This window comes from Thalassophryne amazonica, chromosome 21 (assembly GCF_902500255.1).
Source record: "Thalassophryne amazonica chromosome 21, fThaAma1.1, whole genome shotgun sequence".
NCBI classification, from domain to species: Eukaryota; Metazoa; Chordata; class Actinopteri; order Batrachoidiformes; family Batrachoididae; genus Thalassophryne; species Thalassophryne amazonica.
In genome coordinates this window covers 28,015,144-28,041,521 of record NC_047123.1, presented here as the reverse complement: position 1 = coordinate 28,041,521, position 26,378 = coordinate 28,015,144, and the positions used below count along the sequence as shown (strand labels likewise).

General features: G+C 40.0%; 1 protein-coding gene across 1 annotated transcript in view; it reads left to right on the top strand.

The window, feature by feature from the left end:
* Positions 1–23,135, top strand: part of coq8aa (coenzyme Q8A, genome duplicate a) — a 29,484-nt gene extending 6,349 nt beyond the window's left edge. The window contains exons 2-17 of the mRNA XM_034162063.1: positions 4,205–4,304; positions 6,134–6,216; positions 6,293–6,534; positions 6,654–6,840; positions 6,922–6,988; positions 8,888–8,962; positions 11,486–11,614; positions 14,517–14,602; positions 15,474–15,614; positions 15,858–15,939; positions 16,041–16,134; positions 16,996–17,137; positions 17,330–17,437; positions 17,682–17,747; positions 18,854–18,940; positions 19,780–23,135. Coding sequence (XP_034017954.1) covers positions 4,211–4,304; positions 6,134–6,216; positions 6,293–6,534; positions 6,654–6,840; positions 6,922–6,988; positions 8,888–8,962; positions 11,486–11,614; positions 14,517–14,602; positions 15,474–15,614; positions 15,858–15,939; positions 16,041–16,134; positions 16,996–17,137; positions 17,330–17,437; positions 17,682–17,747; positions 18,854–18,940; positions 19,780–20,076 — 1,980 coding nt within the window. The 5' untranslated portion in view covers positions 4,205–4,210 and the 3' untranslated portion in view covers positions 20,077–23,135. The remainder of the gene's footprint in view (positions 1–4,204; positions 4,305–6,133; positions 6,217–6,292; positions 6,535–6,653; positions 6,841–6,921; positions 6,989–8,887; positions 8,963–11,485; positions 11,615–14,516; positions 14,603–15,473; positions 15,615–15,857; positions 15,940–16,040; positions 16,135–16,995; positions 17,138–17,329; positions 17,438–17,681; positions 17,748–18,853; positions 18,941–19,779) is intronic.
* The last annotated feature ends 3,243 nt before the right edge of the window (positions 23,136–26,378 follow it).

Sequence of the window (26,378 nt, the reverse complement as noted above, 5' to 3'; positions counted from 1 at the left end):
CTTCCGCTAACTTCTGCTCTTGTAGACAGCTCGTGTACCCGCACATGTACACCCTCCTGCAGACACTGTTACAACGTAAATAAAATATTGTTTATGATTGAGTTTGTTCTGCAACATTGTGAATGTGTCACTGCTACACTGATAACACAATAAAGCATAAACGCTTATTTGCATTGTTTTTGTGAAATTCTCACATGACATGTACTACATGTACAAATTGTACAGTAGATAATAGCATCTGAATAATTAATGTAAATAACAAATGTTTAATAATAATTATATATATATGTGTGTGTGTGTGTGTGTGTGTGTATATATATGTGTGTGTGTGTGTGTATATATATGTGTGTGTGTGTGTGTATATATATGTGTGTGTGTGTGTGTATATATATGTGTGTGTGTGTGTGTGTATATATATGTGTGTGTGTGTATATATATGTGTGTGTGTGTGTGTGTATATATATGTGTGTGTGTGTGTGTGTGTATATATATGTGTGTGTGTGTGTGTGTGTGTGTATATATATGTGTGTGTGTGTGTGTGTATATATATGTGTGTGTGTGTGTGTGTATATATATGTGTGTGTGTGTGTGTGTATATATATGTGTGTGTGTGTGTGTGTATATATATGTGTGTGTGTGTGTGTGTATATATATGTGTGTGTGTGTATATATGTGTGTGTGTGTGTGTGTGTATATATGTGTGTGTGTGTGTGTGTGTATATATGTGTGTGTGTGTGTGTGTATATATGTGTGTGTGTGTGTGTGTGTATATATGTGTGTGTGTGTGTGTATATATGTGTGTGTGTGTGTGTGTATATATGTGTGTGTGTATATATGTGTGTGTGTGTGTGTGTGTATATATGTGTGTGTGTATATATGTGTGTGTGTGTGTGTGTATATATGTGTGTGTGTATATATGTGTGTGTGTGTGTGTGTATATATGTGTGTGTGTATATATGTGTGTGTGTATATATGTGTGTGTGTGTGTGTGTATATATGTGTGTGTGTGTGTATATATGTGTGTGTGTGTGTATATATGTGTGTGTGTGTGTATATATGTGTGTGTGTGTGTGTGTGTATATATGTGTGTGTGTGTGTGTGTGTATATATGTGTGTGTGTGTGTATATATGTGTGTGTGTGTGTATATATGTGTGTGTGTGTGTATATATGTGTGTGTGTGTGTGTGTATATATGTGTGTGTGTGTGTATATATGTGTGTGTGTGTGTATATATGTGTGTGTGTGTGTGTGTGTATATATGTGTGTGTGTGTGTGTGTGTATATATGTGTGTGTGTGTGTGTGTGTATATATGTGTGTGTGTATATATGTGTGTGTATGTGTATATATGTGTGTGTGTGTGTATATGTGTGTGTGTGTGTGTATGTGTATATATGTGTGTGTGTGTGCTCATACGGCCAAGGGTATTTTAGCATTGCGTTATGTTTTCCTGTTCTTGAGCCTATCCCCAGTCTTCATTCCGGCACCTGAAAACAGGCCTGGAGGAAGACTGATGACCCACTTACTGTCTTACTGTGTGTGTGTGTGTTTTGTCTGCACACACACACACACACACACGGGGTGTTTGTGCTCTTCCAGCACCAGGCTTTTGCCACGTCTCAAATCCCAGCTGAGCCACGCCAAAACATGTTAACAATGCCTCCAACGCAGTATCTGTATCACAGTTAATCACGCAGTAACACTGTTGATTGTAACCCAGCGGAATGCTGAAGTTCAGATAAGCAAGCGACTTTTCTTAAAAAAAAAAAAAAAAAAAAAAAAAAAAAGTCTTGCAAAGTGGCCTACATTCACAGGTCTTCTTATCAATGTAGTTTAAGATAAACACTTAGAAGAAAGTTGCAGTTATGGCACTAAGATAATAAGGAAATACTGATAGGAGTACCTCCTCATGTAGCTCAGTAAAACTGAATTTTGTTGTTTTTGTTTTTTGAAAGAGTGGGTTGTCAACAGTAGGAATACTGAGATGCCATCGCACGTTACATTATTGGATTATTGCACCAACATGTTGGGGCAATGTTCAACTCCTGGATGTGGATGTGAACAAAATACAACCCCAGATCAGAAAAAGGTGGCACCATATGGAAAATGCAAGTAATTTAAATCCACCCCCTCAAAAACAAAACAAACCAAAAAAAAAAAAAAAATACACCATACTGTCTTCAATGAATTGTAGGTCAAAATAAATGTAAGGATCATTGGTTTTAATTTCAATTTTCTGACTTGGGTTGTAACTTGAAGAGTTGTTTTCCAATTTGGACCAAAGTTGGTGAGATGATTGATGGTCAGCCAAGGACAAAATTACTCGATTTGTGAGGCAAATCAATTAAGCCAAGGACACACACAGACCAAGGTCAAAATCTTGGCATATATATATATATATATATATATATATATATATATATATATATATATATATAGGGGATGTTTAGAATGGCTTTTTCTAAAAATTGGTTAATGATGCACCAGTGGCTACAATTAAACACCAATATGAATTCATATCACCTTGCTGTTACAGAACCTTTTACTCTGTGTGACTTTGAAAAGTTAAACTCAAGGTCATAACAGATTGTAGCTGCTTTGGATAAAACATGATGGAAGAGTTGTGTGTATGGGCTGTATAATGGTTTTGTTGCATTGCACTGCACTCTGAATTGCCCAATGTGCCCATGCTTGTCATTGTTAGCATTATTGTTTTATTATACGTAACAGTTCTTGGAAATGGTGTATTTGGTTGGTGGAATGCCCAGCAGTTTTCTTTATGTCCGCTAAACTTCGTGTTGATCTTTGACACCTATCCAAGTGACTTATTCAACCCCTCTTAAAGAAAAAAACAAAAAACAAAATCGGAAGAAGTCTTCTCATAGAAGTTACAAAACCTCTTGGAAAATTGACAAATTCTGTTGCTGCCAAGTCAACTATTTCCTACCTGGATGACTGAATCCTTCATTAACCAATGGCGGTGAAATTTGACACACACACAACCACCCAGAAAAACTGGTTTGTAGTTGGCAGTAACGATGATTTTATCTCACTATTTTCACTGTCAACGTTTAATGTCATAAACTGATGACATTATTTTGTCTGTTCTTTATAAAAATATGTGAACACACCCATCACAGTTTAAGTTATAAACTGCTTAATTTTTATAAAATGTGGAAGAAAATGCATGAGGTCGGGGGGTGGGGGGGGGGTACTCTATTATCATTACTGTGACAGGTTACATCTTGAAGGTTTCACATACTAACAAGTTGACTTTTAGTAGCGTGACGACGAATTGGACACAGTGGGACTTTGGGAATATCGGAAAAAACTTCCCCATTCCTGTTTTATGCACTGGGAAATTGTTACAATAATGTGTGTAAATTGTGTATATTAGACTTAAACGTCAATGTGTCACTTTCTAAACACGATGCAATTTGACCGGAACCTGTTTTTCCACATGCATTTATGCATTTGCGAGACGTTTTGCTGCAGCTACGGCTCGAAGGCACCGTCCAACATGGCTGCTGGCGTGACCCTGGAGAGTTCTTTAACCGCAAGATGTGTATGATATTTCATTGCATTTTTAAAACGAGGAGCTTTTTAAACTGTTGCACGTCCAGGCGTTACCCTTGAGCCTTTTATTCAGAGTCGGTTTCTCAAACTGCTTTCGTGAAAATCGTTTTCAGTAGCAAACAGAACTGGGGAGGAGCGAGGGGGGGGTAGACTGATGGGAAGCCTTGCGTCGGAACACCAAACACGTGGCGCCGCGTCCGTCTGTGCTCAGAAATAACTGGAAAGGCAGCCGCTCTCCTCCTCCTCCTCCTCCAAAAGTTCCCAATGACTTTTTCATTTCCAGTCCTGGAGCGCAAACAAATACCTGCACAGCTGACAGGCGTGCACAGGATTGTGCTTTGTGTTGTTGTTGTTGTGCGCTCGGGGCACACTGATGGACACCAGTATATTTAGACTATACGTTAGCCAGCTCTGACAGCTGTGTTCCCGTTTGGTGAGGTGGCGGCACAAAGTATGTCTTCTGAAGTGTTTTGTGTCTCTCGTCAGTTAATGTCACCGATATTGGATCTGGTTTTTTTTTTTTTTTTTTTCTTCTTCTTCTTAGTTCTGCTTGGCCTCCACCGTGTGAACAGAAGGTGCAGCATTATTTCTTTCTCTCTCTGTGTTCTCTTTGGTCTGTTTTGTCTGTAGTCCATCATGGCAGGCGACATGTTGTTAGTGATGCGAGGATTGGCCAAGTTGAGCCAGGCGGTTCTGGAGACTCAAACCGGCATTCTTCGCTCTGGAGCAGGTATGTTATATGTGGACCCTACATTGTTTTTTCCTGAATAACTATATCGATATTAAAGTCTTCTGGTCTGGTTTTAAAAATGGTTTGTAATCCAAGGACCACGTTATGTCACACTTCCTGTTGGTTGGCGTTTTATTCCTTCCAGATTTGTCAAAATGCTGGTCTGAAATACAGGTGGCCGCGACAGCTTATCAAAAAAACAAAAGTCACCCTGACTCCTAAGAGTCTGTCACATCCTTCAGAGTACAATATTATCATGGTGTCATGTCGATTACGATCTGAGATGTAAATACACCAAGTGGTAGACCGGGGATGGACCTGTGTACCTTTTGTACATTCTCACCTGCTTTTTGGCCAATGTTGATAAAAGCCATGTTCAGTAGATGCATAACAGGAATATAAAAGAAAATATAATATAGTTGCTTTTCAGCAGAATGGATATTTTTGGTATTTATTTTTTAAAGAGAATAGTGATGATAAACTTCAATTGTTTTGGACAAGAAATGCATCTTAAAGTAATTTTACATTGACATAAAACATATTTTACAGCAAGGATTAAAACAAAGATCTTTGAAAGGGAAGAAAATGTAAGTGATGATCAAGAGGGGAAGTGGTGGGATTGTGAACAGAGGGTCCTTGGTTCAAGTCAGTATCGGAGTGGAAAAATTGCTCAGGGCCCTCAGGAAAGGTCCTTAATCTCCAAGTTGCTCCCGGTGTGTAGTGAGCGCCTTGCATGGCAGCACCCTGATGCGAGTGAGTATAAGAATGGGTGAATATGAGGCATCGCTGTAAAGCGCTTTGACCATTAAAATGCTATGTAAATGCAGTGCATTCACCATTTATTTAAATAAAAAAATCCACGCTATAGAGAGTTGATTAAGAAGGGATAATCATGAATAAATAATTCATAAAAATTGAAAATGAAAAAAAAAAAACAAGCAAAAAAAAAAACTAGAACACTGCACCCAATGTGCAAACCTCCTGCCAACATTAGCTTCCAATTCCACAAATTTTTATCTTGAAAAAAAATTCAAGGTCAAAGTCCTGTTAGAAGAGGCTTTTCTTAAGCTAAAATATAAAACAAAATATAGATGAAAAGGGCTTTTCAATGTTAAAATCAAATATCCGCTAAATCCGCAGTACGGATCCGATGCAGACCAAACTAAGTCTGTTCACTGAGAGTGCCAGTTTGCACGTCAATGTCACAAATGAGTGATTGAGGCACTTTTGATTGAGATATAGTGCAGATTGTACATCAAATGGGCTTTCCAATATGAAATTAAAATCACACAATCCAGATCAAAATTTGTCAGGTGATAATGAGTGCCAGTCTGCACCTCACCTTCAAATATGAGAGTGATTGGGGCACATTTGATTAAGATATCATTTAAAATATTCATTAAATGAGGTTTTCAATGTTAAATTTAAATGGCCACAAAATCTGTAATCTGGATCAAATCCGGATCAGACTTTGTCAGTCGATAAGCGATACTATCCTGCATAAGGCTGTCAAATATCAAATAATTTTGATCTTTTTCTTCTTTTTTTTTTTTTTGACAGTTATGAATTTTTTTAAATACCTTCAGTGTTCATTTTTTTTTTTCAATTTTCCAAGCTTTTTCCTGACTTTGACCTATGACCTTGAAAATTAAATCAGTTCTTGCCTATTAGGATATGAATCCTCTGCAAAAATTTCATAGCGATATATGAAACATTGTGGGTTCCATGCTGTTCACAATCAAACAAACACACAGGGGCGGAGGTTGGCGGAGGTAATGAAGAGCAAAGAGATAAGGAGGTAATTTATAGTTGTTGTATTTGTAACCCAGGAGTCGAGGCAGTTGGTGCTGCAGTCCAAACCGTCCAGTCGGCTGCTGTGCAAGGCCTCAGTGCCGCCATGACAAAAATGGAGGTGTGTGTACGACATTTAATGCTACGTGATCTGTTCTGTGTTTTTTAAAACCGTGTTCGCGCTCACATTGGTGCAGGAGCTGTCTGGCCAGCAGCAGTCCTCCTCCTCAGATTCAGACTTCGACTTTGTTCAGGATGAGACCGGATTTACAGAGTCGCAGTTCCGAGAAGAAGGGGCAGACTTCACGGAGTATCAGCCGAAAAGCGGTGAGGAAGGAGCAGCAGGCGAAGGTAGCCACGTTAACGGGAAGTTTGAGGGTTACAAGGATCCCAGCAAACAGTTCAACAGCCAAACCAGGTTTTACCACCAAGACCACAGGTGCAAATGTATTTGAAGTTGGAGAATGTGTGTTTTTATTTTTGGTTTGTTTTGGTGGCCTTTGGCTCAGAATTTGTCAACAACAGTCCTTCTCGTCCTTCCTCCGGTGTCTATGTCAGACATTTCTCCAGGCGTGACATTCTGAACAGACCTGCGTGGGAACAGCTGTGCTGTCAAAGCCCAGTCTGGCAGGTGCGAGGGTACCACCAGGACCAGTCCACAGTGGGCGGGCTGACGGCTGAACACATAGAGAAAGCGAGACAGAGCAAGAGGGAGCGAGCGGAGGCCAAACCGCACAAACAGATGGTAACGTTAAACACGGATGACACTTCTGCACAGTTTGACGTTTTCCTAAAGAAGGTGTTTTTGCTCTTCTGCCTTCTTTAGTTATGCGAGCGAGCCAGAGAGAGGAAAGTACCGGTGACTCGGCTCGGGAGATTGGCTAATTTTGGAGGTAATTAATCTCTGTTTGCACGTTCCTGATTAACTCAAGCATTTTTTTTGTTTTCCTGCCACCTTAAATTTACAGACATGTCTCCATTGCTACTATGTATTGGGAGGTGAACAGTCCATCCCAAGTTCATGTTGCACCCACAGACTGTCCATATCCTGGTTCATGCCACCTGCAAGTCCTGCACATCTGTGGAAACGGCACCATCATGGCTACAAACAGGCAGAACTCAAAATGAGCTTCTGTGGAATACATCATAGTTCCAAGTATAAGAAATCGCAAAAGAAGAAAAGATTTCTTTGATCATTTATTTGACAATATTGGAAAAAGATGGAATCTATATATGCATATTTTTTTTATTATGTTACAACCTAATTCCAACATGGATGAAATTCTTTTTTTTCCCTCTCTCTCTCTTCTCAAAATTCCACACACAATACCCCATAATGACAATGTGGAAAAAAAAGTTTTCTTCAAATTTATTAATTTATATAGCACCAACTCACGACAAGGTCGCCTCAAGGCGCTTCATACAACACAACTCGGAAAACAGAACAAAATGAATCAAAATATCAAAAACGCAATAAAAGAGCAAAACCATAAGAGTAAAAAGAATAAAAAACACAACATAGTATACTAATGATAAAACAAATGAGTCTTGAGCCTTGATTTAAAAGTCTCAACAGAATCCGACTGCCTTATGTGCACAGGGAGATCGTTCCACAGAGCAGGGGCATGATAAGAGAAAGTTCTGTGACCCACAGACTTTTTATTCACCCCAGGAACACAAAAGTCCTGCACCCTGCGAACGCAGGGCCCAGGCCGGTACGTAGGGCTTAACCAGGTCAGCCAGGTAGGGAGGTGCCAGCCCATGAACAATTTTATAGGCCAGTAATTTGGAGCTACGCCATTTCCGTTCCAAACCTCTAGCCTTCTGTCTGAGATCAAGCAAGTAACCATTGAACTAAGGCAACTGTGCCTTTGGAAGGCGTGGCCTTAATAGAGGTGGCACAATCTTATCAAGTGTAGTTTTGAGCATTGAATTTAAACTATCTACAAGACTGTCTACTGACTGAGCATTCTCCAGACTTGAAGCTAAAATATCAGCCAGTCTAGCTTCGAGTTCAGTCATAGTTGAGGGTTTAATGCGTCGCGGCAGTAATAGACAAGGATGTTGCTCGACTAAACACGGCAATGTAAATGTAAACCTAATAAGCGAGTGGTCAGAGACCACCGACACAAGAGACAATATGTCAATATTTGTGAGATTTTTGCAAATTTATTAAAATAATAATAAAAACTAAGGAATTGCACGTACATTAAGTATTCACAGCCTTTACCGTGAAGCTCAAAATTTAACTCAGGTGCATCCTGTTTCCACTGATCACGAGGAAAAAAAAGGCACCAACAGCAGTATGAATAAATGATGTTTGTGCAACTTTTTCATCTTTACACCAAGCATAAAACTGTTTAGTTTCAGCAACAAAATGCAGTTATTACCTCTGCAAGGTATTGATGGTTTTGCTTGTGTTTGGATAAATTGTGCTCTCATGTCAGAGGTGAGGACACACTATTGATTACTTCCATAATCCTCCAGTCAAACCTGTAAACAAGACACCCTGCTGTTGTTTCTCCATCTGCTATTGGATGTCAAACCACTGGCTAACTGATTATGTAACACTGAGTTATGTAAGGTAGAGTTGCAGTAAGTTGCACAAAAACAGCCTGCAGCCTTTTTTTTTTCCTAGTCCTTAACATGTACAAAAATTTTCTTCATCAGTCGAGAATAAAATGATTAGACTCCCCAAAATTAGCAGCACAGCTATAGAGTTTTTAGTGCATTACGTGTTTCAGCACTGTAAAAATTGACTCGATTATTGCATGTTTGTGTTTGTGCACCAGGATTAGCTGTAGGTTTGGGTATTGGTGCTCTGGCAGAAGTTGCTAAAAAGACCATCAGGCACAACGCAGCAACAGGTAACGCAGAATACACTGAATACGTACAACATATCTGGATTTATTACTGATGCAGCTCATTAGAAAATGTTTTTGGAGATGCATCACATACTGTAATACACTCAACAAAAATATAAACGCAACACTTTTGGTTTTGCTCCCATTCTGTATGAGATGAACTCAAAGATCTAAAACTTTAAATTTTATTGTGGACAGTCTAAGGCACACCTGTGCACTAATCAGCATCTTGGTATGGCACACCTGTGAGGTGGGATGGATTATCTCAGCAAAGAAGTGCTCACTATCACAGATTTAGACTGGTTTGTGAACAGTATTCGAGGGAAATGGTGATATTGTGTATGTGGAAAAAGTTTTAGATCTTTGAGTTCATCTCATACAAAATGGGAGCAAAACCAAAAGTGTTGCGTTTATATTTTTGTTGAGTGTAGTTCCAGAAAATGCATGCTGTAAATTTCCTGCATTTTTTTTTTTTTTACAAGGAGTTAATAGATAAACAATAAAGACTCAACCCCCTACAGGGTGTTAACACAATACAACCGCATAAAGGAATGACGTCTTGTATGTCTCCAACTTAAAAGGGCAAATTATGAGGACAAACTGATTTAAAAAAATTAGCTCCACATCACTACAAAAGCAAGTTTTGTTTTCTTTATGTATTAATATACCAAATACCTGTTTGCCACCTGCTGGGCATGTTTGGGATTGTTGCAAAAAATAATCTTAATCTTAACAGTATTAATATAAAGTTCTTAAAACAGCAACAGGTAATTGAAACAACAATTGCAGTTAAAGTTTTTTTTTGTTTTTTAAAAGAGAAGAAAAGTCATAAAGGAAACGAAAAGATTGACAAGCTAATTTCAAGCTATGTGAAGCATCAACCACACCTGCTCCTACTTTTCATAATACATACAATGATAAGAATGTTACTTGAAAAAATCCCACACATGCCCAGCAGGTGGCAGACAGGTCTATGGGATGTTGCATAAGCAAAACAAAGTTGCTTTTTGTGTTGATCTGGTGCATCAAAGTTAACAAATATCCAATCAGTTTATCCTCATTATATGCACTTTTTAATTTAGTGAGTTTGCGGATATTCGCTTATTGGATTTTGCACAATGCGTACAGAGGCTTCGGCATAAAAAGACGTCTTTCTGCTGCTATAGAGGTGTCTGGGACTGTTGTCCTGTGGTTTATGGTTCGAACATGCAGAGACTTCACGCTGAATTGCCAGTGTTTATTTTGCTGCCCATCCTTCATGCAGGTCTTAACACGTCTGTCAGTACATGCAATCGGGGGGGGGGGCAGTCGGGTCACCTCCCTTTCTAAATTCAGTAGACGTCAGTGCTCAGGATTGTGAGTCTGTCAGTCCAGAAACAGAGTGACAGGTTCACTCAAAGGTCCCAGAAAGAGACAGACACAAAGTTAAATTTAAGGACAAATAAATTGAGCCGCTTTTTCAAGCTGTAAACACTCACGCTCTCTTTGTGTTGCGCTAATATGTTCTCCCCGTCACCCAGGATCTCATTGATCCAGTCGGGTATGTTTGCTCGCACTGTGGCAGTTCTCTGATTTAGTGGTGCAGTTTAACTAAAATTTCAATAAAAATTGTTCATTTTGCGATGGAATTTGGCACACCTATTCTAAATTAACTGTTTATTGACAGATATGGAGCCGTCCTGGAGCTGACCTCTAATGAGCTACAGGGGTCAAAATTTAAAATGACTCCAATCATGTTGAAAACTATACTACATTATCTGTCTGAGCATATCGATTCCAAAAAGGTATAGTTTAGACTATCTGTGACTGAATGTTATGGGGTAAAAATGGCAAAAATTGTGACAAAGGTCGGTTTGTTTGTACATATCTGAAAATAAACATTAGTTAATTTAGAATATATGTGGCAAATTCTATGCTTTTATCACAAAATGAGCAATTGTTTTGCTATGCCGCCACACTAATTCGACAGTGACCCACAAGCTCAGAAAGTCTTAACTAAATAAGGATGGGCTCTTGAGCTTGCACAGCCACAGCGGCACCCAAGACAATGCTGGCCACGCCCCCTCCACTCCGAGCTAAAGTGAAACGGGCGTTAATCAGCGGCGTAAGTGTTTTAGCTCTGCGTTCATTTGTTAAGCTGCAACTGAACACGTTTGTGCTTGAGCGTGGTAATTCTTTAACCTTCTCAAATCCGACACTGCAAGACGTGACTCTGTGACCTACTGACACACAAATGCACACACTGTACTCCTGATGGCACAATAATACAGTACTGGAGCTTTCAGTATGTGCTGGTACATCACCTTTTTTGTTCTTTGCTGCACGGATCTCAATAAAAGAACAAAACCTGAACTTAAAATGTTAAATTGATGTTTGTCTTTGGAGTTTGACCCTGTGATGATGTCCAGCCCCCCCCCCCCCAACTGGGGAGACGCTGTTGTCCTCGGAAAATGAATGAAAGATATGAGGTCCTGATGGGAAAGTCATGGAATTTTTCAAACCAAACTTTTCTGTTTGCTGCTGCAGGCGAAAATAAGAAGGCGGTACTGGGCTCCAGCCCGTTTCTGTCCGAGGCCAACGCTGAACGCATCGTCAGGACCCTGTGTAAAGTCAGAGGAGCGGCGTTGAAGCTGGGACAGATGCTCAGCATTCAAGGTGAGGAATGCTGAGGCGGGGCTTGGAGGTCCGGATGGGGATTAGGGTCATCGGGAAAAGTCGGAGAACAGGGAAGGAAGACAGAAGATTCAAAACACTTCCATTGCAGTCAAGCTTTATATTCTGCAACTGAATTCATTTCAAGGAAGCTGTGAATAAATTCATAAAACTAGTTGATTTTTCTTGTTTTAAGGAGAATTTTATTTTGGTGACGCCTCCAGAGCCATACGCGCTTTTGATTGTGCAGCTATGTTTGTATGAATGTTAGCAAAATATCTTGAGGACACCTCGTTTGATTTTGGTCAAACTCGGTAGGTGCTTTGGACATATGAATGGGGAGAAAAGTACATTGACTTTGATTAGGACCGGTCAAGGTCAGAGGTGAAGGTTAAATTGCAGCCTCATGCTAATATATAGGAAGCAGGCATTCATTCTTTATACCAATGTATTCCAATTAATAGTGCAGCAAATAACTGAAACAATACTTCACATGGTGATACAAGCACCAAATCCAGCACAAATTCTCCTTAGACATTGCTCTTTTGAAAAAATGATGGACCACTTGAATTTTCAATAGGCGGCCACGTAGGGGTCAATTGAAGAATTACACATTACAAAAATGCTCCAATTATATTGAAAACTATACCACATTATTTGTCTGATCATAAAGATTCCAAAAAGGTATAGTTTGGACAATCTATGACTGAATGTTCTGGAGTTATGGGGTAAAAACAACAAGAATGGTGACAAAGGTCAGTTTCAGTTTGTACAGGGGTCAAAAGTTAAAGTTGCTCCAATTTTAGTAAATAATGGTGCAAATTGTTGATTGAGCAACTTGGATTAATAAATGGAATAGTTTTTACTGTGTTGAATGCTTGGTCTCTAAAGGTCAAATAAAGTTGACATCCATTGGATTCTATGACATGTGACATATGTTACCCCGTAACGTGATAACTAAGCATGATATATGGTGCAAACTATTCCTTTTTGAAATCCTATTAACACAACCAATAATTTGCATCACCTTTGAGCAAAATTGGAGCAAATCTAACTTTTGACCCCTGTACAAACTGAACTTTGTCACCATTCTTGTTGTTTTTACCCCATAACTCTATAGAATTCAGTCATAGATAGTCCAAACTATACCTTTTTGGAATCTTTACAATCAGACAAATAATGTGGTATAATTTTCAATATGACTGGAGCATTTTTATATTTTGACCCCTATGTAATTCTTCAATTAACCCCACGTGGCCGCCTATTGAAAATTCAAGTGGCCCATTGGTTTTTCAAAAGAGTAATATCTAAGGTGTACTTCTGCCACATTTGGTGCTTGTATCACCATTTGAAGGATTCCCCTGTAAATATTCTGTTATCTGCTGCACTATAAGGGTCAGAGGGGAGCTGGAGCCTATTCCATTGGCCACTGGGTGAGAGACGGAGTACACTCTGGACAGGCTGCCAGTCTATTGCAGGGAAAATGGGAAGTTTTATGACGATGCGTTTAGATGTTTTATTGTTGGTGAACTTGACTTGAATTTAATCTCCATGCACAATACTTAAAAATGTGGGTGTGGCATCACTGTACTCTTGCTTTGCCATAAACAGCTTTAAATATCACCATCACAACGACAGCATCCAAAGAATTATGGGCCTAACTGTTTCTTCATGCACGGGTTATAAAAGAGACAGACTGAAAGTACAGGTGGCAGAGGATCTCGAGAGTTTCTGCAGCTGCTTTAACCACCAATAATCAACATCCTTATCGGTTTATTAGTGTTTACCCCACATTGGCTGTGACCTTTCCTGTGGTGGACATGTCCAGATTCCGTAACAGGAAGTGGCAGTAGCGTCATAGCGGGTGTGTATGTGCCTGCAGTGAGAGCTTTTGGCTGTTCGGTCAATATTGTCGGTGGTGTTGTTGCACTTTGGAATGGAAAGGAAACTGTGCTAGTGTTACTGCCTTGTATGCCCACTGCTGACATTTATCTCTCAGAGAAGGTATGCAGGCCTGGTTACTTTCTAAACAGTCAAGTCCAAACATTTTTACCTTTTCGCAAAGGTAACAAATTATGTTTTCAGGCTGAAGCTTTAAAGGGGTCACGTTATACCCACTTTTTCAACAAGCTAATATGGGTTACCAAGTGTCTTACTTACTGGGATAATTTATAGCAAATAATATTCTGCAGACATCGAGGTGATGCATCGAGAAAGGAGATCGCTACTCTGGTTCCATTCATACAAAATCCTTGACCAGTTTATTTGAATTTTATAAAGCAACTGCTGTAAACTAACTGGAGAGCAACAGTTTAGTGGCAGAGTGATTTTCTGAAACGGTCTTTCTCTCTCATTGACAAACACACCTGCTCCTTATCCATCAGCAATCAAGTATCTATGAACCATCCAGCAGGTGGCAGCAGACATGTCGATGAGATATTACAAGGCAAAATAAAGCTGCTTGTTTTTATTGACGTTCATCGATGCTTCTAAGCAACATGAGAGCATTTATTAGACAATGAGTCAAATTTGACCCATGTATTCATGCTGGCTTCAACATCAGATAATCAAAGGGGGTGGGATTTGGGAGAGTTCGCGTTAAGATTAATTTCAGACATGATTATTATTGTTATTATTGCAGGAATCGTCTGAGTGTTGAATTTTAAATGTGCCTCTCCTTGATGACAAAATTTTTGTTACGTCTCATGTCATAAAATTACCAGTGCAACTTGTGCACAAAAGTTTCTTTTGCTCATTTCAGACATTTTTCATGGATTCACATGGGCAGTGTTGCAAAGGGACTAGACTGATTATTTTGGCTTCTATAGTATTTATATTAGTCATCGTGAATGTTTATTGAAATGTATCCTTCGGGATTTTAGCATTCAGTTTGTTTTTGTTTCAGATGATGCATTCATCAACCCTCAGCTTGCAAAGGTCTTTGAGCGTGTGAGACAGAGTGCTGACTTCATGCCAATAAAACAAATGATGGTACTGTTCTGTTACTTTTTGATTTGACTTCATTGGGAGATTAATAATTTGTACTGTAATTGTTTTATCATTAACATCTCCCACACATTTCATAAAGTTTCTGTTGCAATACTGTTTTATTACTTTGCCGTTGATATTTAACGTGCAGCCGTCATCCGTGATGTTATCTTAGTTTGGTGAAGAAGAGTGAAATTCTTTGTGAATGCAAATTTAAACTTGCAAATATTTTGCCCATGGTGAAAAACTATTGATAACTTTTAAAGGTGCTGTGATTGATTGATTTTTTTTTTTTTTTTTTTTTTTTTTTTTCTCGCCTGTCACTAAATGTTACATTTGTGCAACACCTCACGTCCAAAACAAAGTTCTCCTCCTCCCCAACCACCCCCCTATTTTCTCTGCACTGAGCAAAACAAACAAGTGTTGGATTTTTTTTAAAACTTGTCTAACAGCTCTCTGTGTGAGAAATGTCAAAGTTATGTGCATTCAAAGGTGGGAAGAACCCTGGTTTCACATGGCAGGACACTCATGCACTAATTGCAAACACACTGAAATCTCATGTATGTACATGCAGCCAAACTGAGAATGTAAATGGGGCAAAAAAGCTCTGAGCACAGAGGGAGTACTGTTTCATTCTCTTCACACAATGCCACTAAAGTGCTAAAAATTTGCATATAAAATAGTTGGGGGCTGCTATATTAATGATTAAAGTGCCATTCATAGCATTTTAATTGGTCAAAGCCAAAAATGATTCAAGTTTTTGCAGAAATGGTTGATCATTTAGTGGTGGGGTTTTTATTTGTTTGAGTGGTGCACATTGCATATGGTGCATATGCAGCGTGCACTGTCTTAGATCCTTTCTGTCTGACTGCAGAAAGCGTTGAACAACGACTTAGGTCCTAATTGGAGAGACAAGCTGGAACTGTTTGAGGAGCGTCCGTTTGCAGCAGCGTCCATCGGTCAGGTTCATCTGGCAAGAATGAAGGACGGCAGGGAGGTGGCCATGAAAATACAGGTAGGCAGTGTGTGTGTTAACATGCACGTTATTATGAAAGTTATCACTGTAACTGGCGAGTCGAAACCAGGCCAATTAGGGCTAAAAAAAAAAAAGGTATTATAATGGTTACTGTAGATGCATTTAAAATGGTAGCAACGATTCTGTACAGTAAGATTTCAGTATTACAGATGGTGCAAATTTTCTTTTTTCTTTTCGAAATTGAGCGGAGGGGAAAATGGCCTTCTTTGTCTCCATCTCTAGTACCCAGGTGTTGCTCAGAGTATCAACAGCGACGTGAACAACTTGATGGCCGTGCTGAATATGAGCAATACTCTGCCTGAAGGTATGCATGTGGAGAGAAAAAAAAAATTATTCTAATTACTCTTATGAGATTCAGTTGTGAACACTTTGCATATTGAGATGCGTCTTATGTTTGTTTTAAAGGTCTTTTCCCAGAGCACCTTATAGACGTCATGAAAAAAGAACTGGCACTGGAGTGTGACTACGTCAGAGAAGCCCAGTGTGCAAAGAGATTTCGGTGAGTTTTGATGCTGTAAAATACTGGTTTTCTTCTGGATTTGTTTTTTTTCCCCTCCCCTATTTGTTATAATGCTGAAAAAGTGCAGGTAAAATGTGTCTATTGCTCCCTTGTGGCTGGTTCAGGTACAGGTAATTGAGGCCACCTCTTTTGTGTTTTAGTCAGCATCCAAAAGGTTTTCACATTTGTAATCATATCCATCTTTGTCACCAGTGTCATGCACTGTTGCCTTTATGTTATGGCAACACCTCAGGCAGAGACCCAGCCCGTCCCCGCCTTCAAAAAGTCGACAACTCTCTGATGGTGACAGGAATCCTCCAAAAATTTCCAAAAGAGTAGCTCAACCAAATCAGCACAGGCTGCAAAGAAATGCTGCTGATTAATGCAACTACCTGTTGCATTTGGCAAGTTCTCTCAGAGCTGTGATGAGGTTGACTTCTTGACTGAACCCTGTTTGAGATTTATGAATAGCTTTCCCCGCATGGCGTGAGGTGTAATACCTCTGTAGTTGTTGGAAACCAGGTGATCAGCCTTTCTTCTCCTGAGGAGAGAAAATCCTTTCTTCCTGTCTACTGGGATGACTCCAATCTCCCAAATCATAGCAAAAATTGCTTGCAGTGCCAGACAAAAGGCATCTCCACCAGCCTGAAGACATCCAACACCACAGCTGTTCCACCACCTTTGCAATCCAATTGAGGTTCAGTGGTTTGCAGATGATAATGTAATATGTTCTGTTTACTCAGCTGGATGCACTTGCACAATTCACTCTTGTTGTGGGCTGCACCTTGTCATTCATATGTTGTTTACTTTGTTAACCGGTGCGGCTGCACCTTTGCATTCACACACGTGTGTCTGACACAGGGAGCTATTAAAAGACCATCCGTTCTTTTACGTACCCGAGGTGATCGACGAGCTGAGCAGCACTCACGTCCTGACCACGGAGCTCGTCCCCGGGTTTCCTCTGGACAAGGCTGAGAACCTCGGCCAGGAACTGAAGAACGAGGTACGTAGACGTTGATAAGATACTTACTGATGGTGAATTGATCAGCGGAAATTTTACTGACTTTGAGATGTTTGTGTGTTGAATGCTTTGCTGTCTTTCCCCATTTTATCTATTTCCCCATCTTGTCAGTGTAAAAATTGATACCAGCAGGTGGCAGCAGATGACAATAGAATCTGTCTTTGTCTCCATCAGATCTGCTACAACATTTTGACGTTGTGCCTCCGAGAGCTGTTTGAGTTCCGATACATGCAGACGGACCCGAACTGGTCCAACTTTTTTTATGACCCACAGACACACAGGGTGAGTGCGTCGAAAGTGGAACAAGATTTTCTTCCACTTCTATTATTGTTGTTACGGCTTCAAGATTTTGAAGGTGGTGCAGTGATATAACACTGAGACTGTGCAGTATTCACTGTCTGTATCTTATGATGCTCTTCTTATATTGCATGTCTGCACCACTGGAGAAGAACCAGATGTTGTTGTGCAGCTATGCAATGAAGGCTTTCTGATTCTGAAGTGACCATTGGCTTGTGTGTCTCTCTAGGTGGCGTTGTTGGACTTTGGAGCCACGAGAGGATTTGATCAAAGTTTTACTGATCTGTACATAGAGGTAAAAGCAGTTCAACATTTTCTTATCAGACTTGTGACATTATTACTGTCTATACAATTAAGGACTTACTTAAACACTAATGCATTGATTGTTTGCGCTCAAATAATAATGTGAGGTGCAATGGGCCTAGCGCGTTTATTTGATGTACGGTGCATCCAGAAAGTATTCACAGTGCTTCACTTTTTCCCACATTTTATGTTACACCCTTTTTCCAAAATGGAATAAATTCTCTTTTTTTTTTTTTTTTTTAACCTTTAAATTTATACTCACAACACCCCATAATGACAACATGAAACAAGGTTTAAAATAAATAACTAAGAAACCACACGTACTTAAGTATTCACACCCTTTGCTCAATACTTTGTTGATGCACCTTTGGGAGAAATTACAGCCTCAAGTCTTCTTGAATAGGATGCTAAAAGTTTGGTGCACCTAACTCTGGGCAGTTTTGCCCATTGCTTTTTGAGCTTCAAGGCAAAGGCTGTGAATACTTATGTACATGTAAGTCCTTAGTTTTTTTTTTTTTTTTTTTTATGTTATTTTATTTTAAATAAATTTGCAAAAATTTCTATTATTTTTTAACATTGTGATTATGGGGTATTGTGTGTAGAATTTTGAGGGGAAAAATGAATTTCATCCATTTTGGGAAAAGACTGTTACATAATAAAATTTGGAAAAAGAGAAGTGCTGTGAATATTTTCCGGATGCACTGTAAATAGAAAATACATTTAATTATCTGGGATGAGCGGCAGCAATATTCCAGTTTGGATGGAGCAACCGGAAGGTTTCAGGACTGTTTTCGGCCTGGAGAATTAAGCGAAGGGTCATGGGTCAACTTTCTAAGTCTGTGTGGAGATGTTTGGGGCCGGGACATGGGCAGTGACGGGAGCAGAAGAACTGGATTTTGCAGAAATGAGATTGTTGAAGTGTTTGTCCCCATTTGTGCATTGATAGACTTTTAATTTAAAGCATCTGTCTTGGTTTGTCTGCCAGTGAATGATCAAAGCTGCTAAAAGCTTACTTGCAGCTTAATCAAACGAAAACAGCAAAAGCAATTTAGTGTGAAATTTGTGGCAACAGTATTCGTGTCCTCCTTGTTATTGTAGATCATCCATGCAGCTGCCGAGGGCGACAGAGAGGGTGTTCTAAATAAATCGATCACCATGAAGTTTCTGACTGGCTACGAGTCAAAGGTAAACAAACAAGCACTTGTTTGCTCTCATATAAACAAGCCGGGTGCTGATAGTGACCTTTAGCATTTCAGTGATCCTGAAGTTGAACATCTCACAAAATAGCTTCGTATGCTCAGTAACAGCTTGGTACGGCTCGTTACAAGAGTGGATCATGTGACAGGATTAGTGCGCGCAAGTTTCTCCAATAACCTCTAACGTTTGTGGGTGTGCTTACTGTCAGTGCCCGGGATAATGACATGTAACAGAGCTGTGGACGATTGCAACTCTGTGGCAGCGGAACCTTTTTCAATCCAAGACTTTTCTGTTATTGTAGTCGTGGTCCTGTTTTCATTTCTTCTCGTTGCGTAGCTCTGCAGGACTATATATATATATATATAATATTACACACAGGCATGCACATAACTGGTGCTCATGGTGCACGTGCATGCTAAAAATAAATGGTGCACAGCAGAAAACAAGGGAAGCGCTTCATAAGAGGAAAGCAATAAGTGTAGGAAAAGTGTTTCCCTCTGCTGTGCATCAATGATGTTTTGCACACACAAGCACCATGAGTACCAATTATGTGCACTCCTGCATACACATAAATATATATACACACACACACACACACTAATGTGAAGTCGTGTACCTCTTTTCTGTTTGGTCACATGACCTTCAAAACTCATACCTGTTTGGCTTTTGTTCACAGTTCTTTAATGTTCTGACTAATCTAATCGGCTCAGTTGAGGGCAGAGATTTCACGCTTTCAGCCGTCCTCACAACCAGGACTTTTTGACAGTGATGTCACACTGGCAGTTTATTTTTATTTTCTATTTATTTGCTGCCTCGCCTGTGTTCAGGCTATGGTGAAAGCCCACGTGGATGCTGTGATGATCCTCGGTGAGGCCTTCGCTTCCACCGAACCCTTTGACTTCAGCTCCCAGTCCACCACCGAGAGGATCCACAACCTCATCCCTGTCATGCTCAGACATCGACTCACCCCGCCTCCTGAGGAGACGTATTCTCTCCACCGCAAGATGGGTGGCTCATTCCTCATCTGCTCTCGGCTCGACGCCAAGCTGCTGTGTAAGGAGATGTTCCAAAAAGCCTATAAGAAATACTGGGAGAGCCACAGCTCGCCTTCAGCCTCCGCTTGAGCTTCCCCTGCGCGTTTGACTTACATCCGCTAAGGCAGTCACCAAGGTTGAACAGCATTGGACGCAGTCGTCGCAGTTTTTGTTGGTAGCCTTGGTAGCTGCAAGCCTTTTGTTCTTGTTTTGGGCATCCCCTGGTGGTGAGTTTAGGAAAAACACTCATTCATATTTGCCGCCATCATTTCTTGCATTAGTTGCGCTTCAAGGCCAACCCCTTCTGTGACTATATATGCCCCCGAGAGGATGGAAAAGAGGGAGAGGGGCAGATCTTATTTCAGGCATAAATTTACTGTAAAATGGTTGATAACAGCTCATGTTTCTTTCCCGATTTTAAGATGAGGATTTTTGTCTTTTTTTTGTTTGTTTGTTGTTTTGCATTGCTGTGATTTGTTCTTTTTGGATTGTATTGCCAATCTCGTTACTTGTCTGCTTGGCTACTAATGGGATTGTAATGCACTTGGAAACACCTCTTTCCATAAGTTAAAGAACCAAATTACCAAAGTGGAAACGCACACAGTCGCAGCGTCACCAGGAGTAGCAAATCCGTTTGGTGACATTGCCGCTTTCATTGCTTATTTCTAGACAGGAGTGAGTTCGTTATGCAGTCCAAAGCCGGTCTCCCATTGCTGATATTTGACAAGCTTGTATACTTTTTGGCCTGGATTTTTGGCCTTATGTTACGAAACTGGAGCATCCAGCCTGAAACGCATCTCGCTCCATCTTGAAATAAATAATCGTGAATGTGGATTTGGCTGCTCAGTTATTTTGATGCCATGGTACAGTCTAAGATAAATTTCGAAAAGCATTGCAGATTGTTTTCTGTTTTGGAGCAAGCTGTGAGAGGGGTGAAAATTGACTGTAGCAAGGTTGCAATCATGAACGCAGAGGTTTGCACGAGTGTCACGTCCATTCTGGGAAAAATGGATATAATATACGTGCACAATGTGTGGCAAAAGTAGACTGTGGACATGCAGGTTCAACACACAGTAACAGACCTGTTGTTCTTTGTGGAAAAGTGTGGTAACAACCTTGGGAGAACTATGTAGGCTATATGGAGTACATGCAAAGAAGCACTATTGTATTGAGACTCGTCCAGAATAATTAAACAAATTTTGCCTATTTTCATCAATCTGGACTGAATTCCTCATTTTACAAATTTGATTACCATTGGTGCCAGAAATCAAATGATGGGAGCCCGGCTTATGTCTGACAAAATTGGCGGAAAACCGCTAGTTTGTGTTGCATTTATTTAAAAAAAAAAAAAAAAATCAACATTAAAGTTCTCACTTTTTAACTCATTTATGTTTCCGTTTCAAGTTCCAATTGCTGTTAATAGCTTTTGACTTTTTAGGGACAATTTGAAGGGATCTGTCAGTTCTTGTTGTGGGGGTTTGCTTTTTGTTTTTTGTTTTGTTTTTTTTTTAAATCGAGAGGATTTGTACGCGTCTGTGCTTTAATGAACCTCAGGTATAGGTGTGATTTTCGGACAGTGTACGGCGTCTTTGTAAGAGCAGAAAAGTTTGTTCACTTTCTTAATTGTTTGTGTCTCCGATTATGTGAAAATCATTCAGCCAGTTTTTATGAAACAAGGTGGAAATGATTGTAAGAGGATGAACACATTAAATTGAACTGTTCTGGATCCAGTTTTGCATTTTTTTAAAGGGGTCATGTTGGTGGTCATTCCATGCCAAATCAATAGATGAGTGACTTGACCTGTTTTGGGAAAATGTAAAAATATGTAGATTTTGAGCTCAACTGGGGCGAACGATTAACAATTTTATGAAATGACAAAAAAAAAAATTGAATCCTTCAGATGCTCATGTCTTTGTAACTCATGGCTCAAATTGCATAGATTGCATTTATTAGAAACAATTAGTAAGTTTCTACAGGTATAGCTGTACCTTTTTGATGTGGGTGACCTCGAAAGTGCCTCTGAGGGGTTCGTTGCCCGCTGGTGGTTGGTGAAGCTACGGCAGGTTGAGCCATGAGGTATTTAAAAAATGTCTGATTTTCTATTTTGTAATAAAAGTGTAAAATTACTAAAAAAACAAATACAGAAACCGTGAAACAAAGCTGCAGGTTTTAAATTGACCTAGCTTAACACAATGTATATTGGAGATTGTGCGATGACAATTTATCCATCTATGATACAGATACTGGAACCTTCAGCATCTGCCAATCTCGATACCTCCTCCCGTTTCAAAACAATGAATCTGTTCATAAATACATTTGTCTGGATGTACATTGCTTACAAAACATCAACGCAAACTATGTAGCAAATACTGTAGTCCCCTTAAAGAACATGTACATAGCCCACACTGACCCAGAATCGCAAGAGACTCAAATTGCATTTTTTAAATTAAATTTCTGGTCATTTTTGCCAATACCTGACCAATATGACCCAACATTTCATCCCTATATATGCGACCCAAAGAGTTCTTAAGTTTGGCAGTCTCTCCTCGACAGAAACCTGTATGATGCAATCTTTAAACAATAAATAAAAATTGATGTATTGAAGATGAGTTGACCTAAATTTTGGGTCTAACACTAGAATACCTATGACATGGGGATGATTAGCGTGGGTGATTTTTGCACAATATGACCCCTTTAAATTGGCAAAATAGGGCATTTTTGAATGTTTTGTGACTCAAAATCCCGGTGTGTTGTTTTTCAGAAAAGCGTTGTCACACATGAACTTGTTCAGAAATAATAAGGTTGCGTCCACATAGAAGAGCATTTTTGTACGAGGGTCACTGGATCTGTAAGGACTGCTTGATCCGTTGGTGGACAAATTGTGAGAGAAACGGGGACGCGAATGGACTATCAGGATTGAAGAGGCTCCACCCACTTAGGGCACAAGCTTAACTCCAGCGCCCACCTTGCTTTCAGAAGTCACTCCTCCCGTCCCTTCTTGGGTATATGGAGTGGGGGGGCTGAGCTGCCTCTAGTTTCCAGCAGAAGGATTGTAGCCAGAAATGTCGCTGTTATATTTCATATCTAATCAAAATACATTCTGAATTTTGTGATAAATACTTTATAGGAAGAGTAAATGTTTAATTTTACACTTGTGTCTCTGCTTTCTCTCCTTCCTCCCCCGTATCGTATGATATTCTTCATCCGAGGCCAGCAGGTCGTGCTGTTGTTTCCACACAGTCTCATTAAGGGCACAAAAACAAAACACAGCTTGCACATTTAAAACATCTCTTCTGCTGTATTTAAAAAGCGTCCTGTTTGAAGGCGAAAGAGACGACTGCTGGGAGCACAAACTCGTTGCGGTATTGATCCAGTGTGACGACTGAGCCTCCAGTGCAGCCGTCGCCCAACTTCACGTGTTTATCAGTGTTCTGAATCACTGACCGTCAAAGTTCTCTGTGCTGATTACTTTTTACTCCTGGTGGAGTAAGATGTATCCTGAAAGATTGATTTGATTAGATGTGTAGCAGGCAGATCAACGTTGGGCTGCCAGTCGGTAGACTTGGGTATGATTCCCAGTCATGCTACCTGTCAGTTCTTGTCCAAGTCCACCCAGTTATAAGTGGGTAAGAGCCTTGGCAGGAAGAGTAACTTGGGTCAGACTGGTGACCTAGCGGCTTCACGTTACAGAATCCAAGGAAACACATTGGCACCCAAGTCTAACTGTATTGGACCAATAACCTGCACAACGGTTATTCTGGGTACGTTTAATTAGTTTTCTTTTATCTAAGGTTACTAAGCCATTGTACCTGCAGTAGGTGTTGTGACAAGCCTTAACATTTGGCCACAGTGACCTTGACCTTCACCCGAATATAATGCAAGAGATGGAATCCCTCTATGTGTCTGGCACGTGTGACTCATACTTTGCCCAAATTAATTCTTCATGTGGAATTTCAAGGTCAGTCTCTTAATTTATGTCCCACGTTTGGTAGAAATCAACAAAAGAACCTGGGAAGCTAAGAGTAGATCAGCAAACAAGCATATGTGATCTTGGCCCCCAGTGATTAACCTTTGGCAAATTGGGCTACCACTGGGGCAAGTCCAGAACCCCCCCTCTCCATATGTGTGCCAAGTTCAGTGTAAATTGGAGAAAAACACCCAACAACTTTGATCAACCCCACAATTCGACCTTGTCTGGGCCATTACAGACCCCATCTCCATATCTGTGTGTCACATTTGGTGCACATTGGAATGAAACCTTACATTTCAACCTTTGACCTCAATAACTGACCTTTTGGTGAACATGATCTTGTCTGGGCAATTACAAATCCCACCTCCACATGTGTATGCCATGTTTGGTGGATGTCAGAGTGAAACTGTGTCATTGTGTGTCTTCGACCACAGTAATCTTGACATTTTGTAGGCCCGTGCCCCCCCACAACCCCCCCCCCACCCCCCCCACAACCCTCTAACTTTATCATTAGAAAGCTTAGGATGTCTCGATTACAAAAATAACTGGTAACAGTAAAAATCCTGGGCCTCACTACGACATATGACATTGTGTTACTACACTGTCATTAACCGCCTTATTACAGAATACGAAACTGTCAAACTTGCCTACGAGTAACAGAAGAGGCCATACATGAAGTAGGAAGAGTATGTCATTACAACCTTCGACATGGGGGGATTGTATGAAGGCATATTCGCTGATCTGAACAAAAAACTGCACATAATCCAAAATGTACTCGATACTATAGAACAGCTTTCATTTGGTGTCTTATATGCCCCATTTGCTTAAAAGATGATGGTTTGGTAAGTCAGATGTCATGATTGAACATTTTCTTTTGGCCAGGGTAGGTCAATAAAAGTGCTCATATGTCATAGTGAGGCCAAGTATTTTTACTGTAACGTTATTTTTGTAATCTAGACATCCTAAGCTTTCTAAGGATGCCAAATAGGGATGTGGGCCTGTGGTCTATTGCAAAAACAAACCCTTTAACCATCAACCGTCATCCATATGCCAAGTTTGATAGAAACTGGACGAAGGAGGAGTGGGAGAACAAATACACAGCAGGATTATTGGCCAAATGTTGACCTTGGAGTATTTTAATGATGGGATCGCCACCCAAAGGCCAACATCTTGTATGTAAACACTTCCTGATTGGAACACCAACAGACCTTAATGGGCCTCGGGTTGGTGAATGCATTAAATTGCTGTTTTCTAACTCTGGTCACTGCTTTGCATCTCGATGACCTAAATATGTCCCAACGTCACAGCTTCCCGAGCTGTGCTGCAAACAGCTTTGCTCACGTTTGTGTTTACACTGCTGAGAGGGATGGGAGTGGGCGGCGGGGGTGTTGTGCACCTAGTGCTCCGATAGTCGAGCGCGAGCAGCGACTGTCCTTATTTGGTGAGAGAGGACAGACTGCGAGTTTGAGCCCAAAACTTTTTGACGCCATTGATTTTGGCAGCTTTGTGCCGCGGGATTTGCATCTTTTTGCCCACATGCCTCCCCGAACAGATGGTTAATGAGACTATTCTTAATGTCGCCATGGAAACAGGTTTTACACTTTTTGAAGAAGAATTGCACCATTTAGCCTTAATCAGATCAAACCACTTCTGAATCCTGTGGTTTATATACATAGATAGCATTCACTCGAGATGTTTAGATTGCAATAATATATTTTCCGTCATATTTTCGTTGCTTTGGAAATTAAAGACAAACAAGGAAGCTTATTTGAAGCTACATGCAACTATAAAATGTACATATGATCAAAGAGATGGCAAGTTACATATAAGTCAGTTGCTATATTCTGTCCTATTTGTGCAAAAATCCTTTCTGCAGAGTTTTGAGGAGTTGTGACTTTTCAACTTTAGAACAGAATCACTGTTAATCAGATTTATAATTATTGCTTATGCATAAACTTTTACGGACCACAATCATGCTGGTTGTGTAGAGTGTAACCGACAAATCAACTGGAGAACTAAACCATTATTTTCTGGTTTGGTACATTTCTGTATGGATTCTGTCTTTCTCATTCACTGACAACCACACCTGCTCCTAATCCATCATCCACTGAGGAGGCAGCAGGGGACAGACAGAGCTATTGGATGTTACCTCAATCAAAGTTGCTTTTATTTATTGATCTCTTGCATCAAAGTTAACTAGCTTTTACTGAGTTTTCTCTAATTATGCCATTTTATATTGGAGAAGCACAAAGTGATAACATTTATTGTTTTTAAGATACTGCCTTGAACTGGATCGAATGGGCTCATTAATTTGTCTATTCACTTGCACCATTTTAAACAGGAAATGAATTGGAGTAATGACAAAAAAATATATACAATAAAAAAATAAAGACCAGCACCACTGGCATTAGCAACAAGGTTG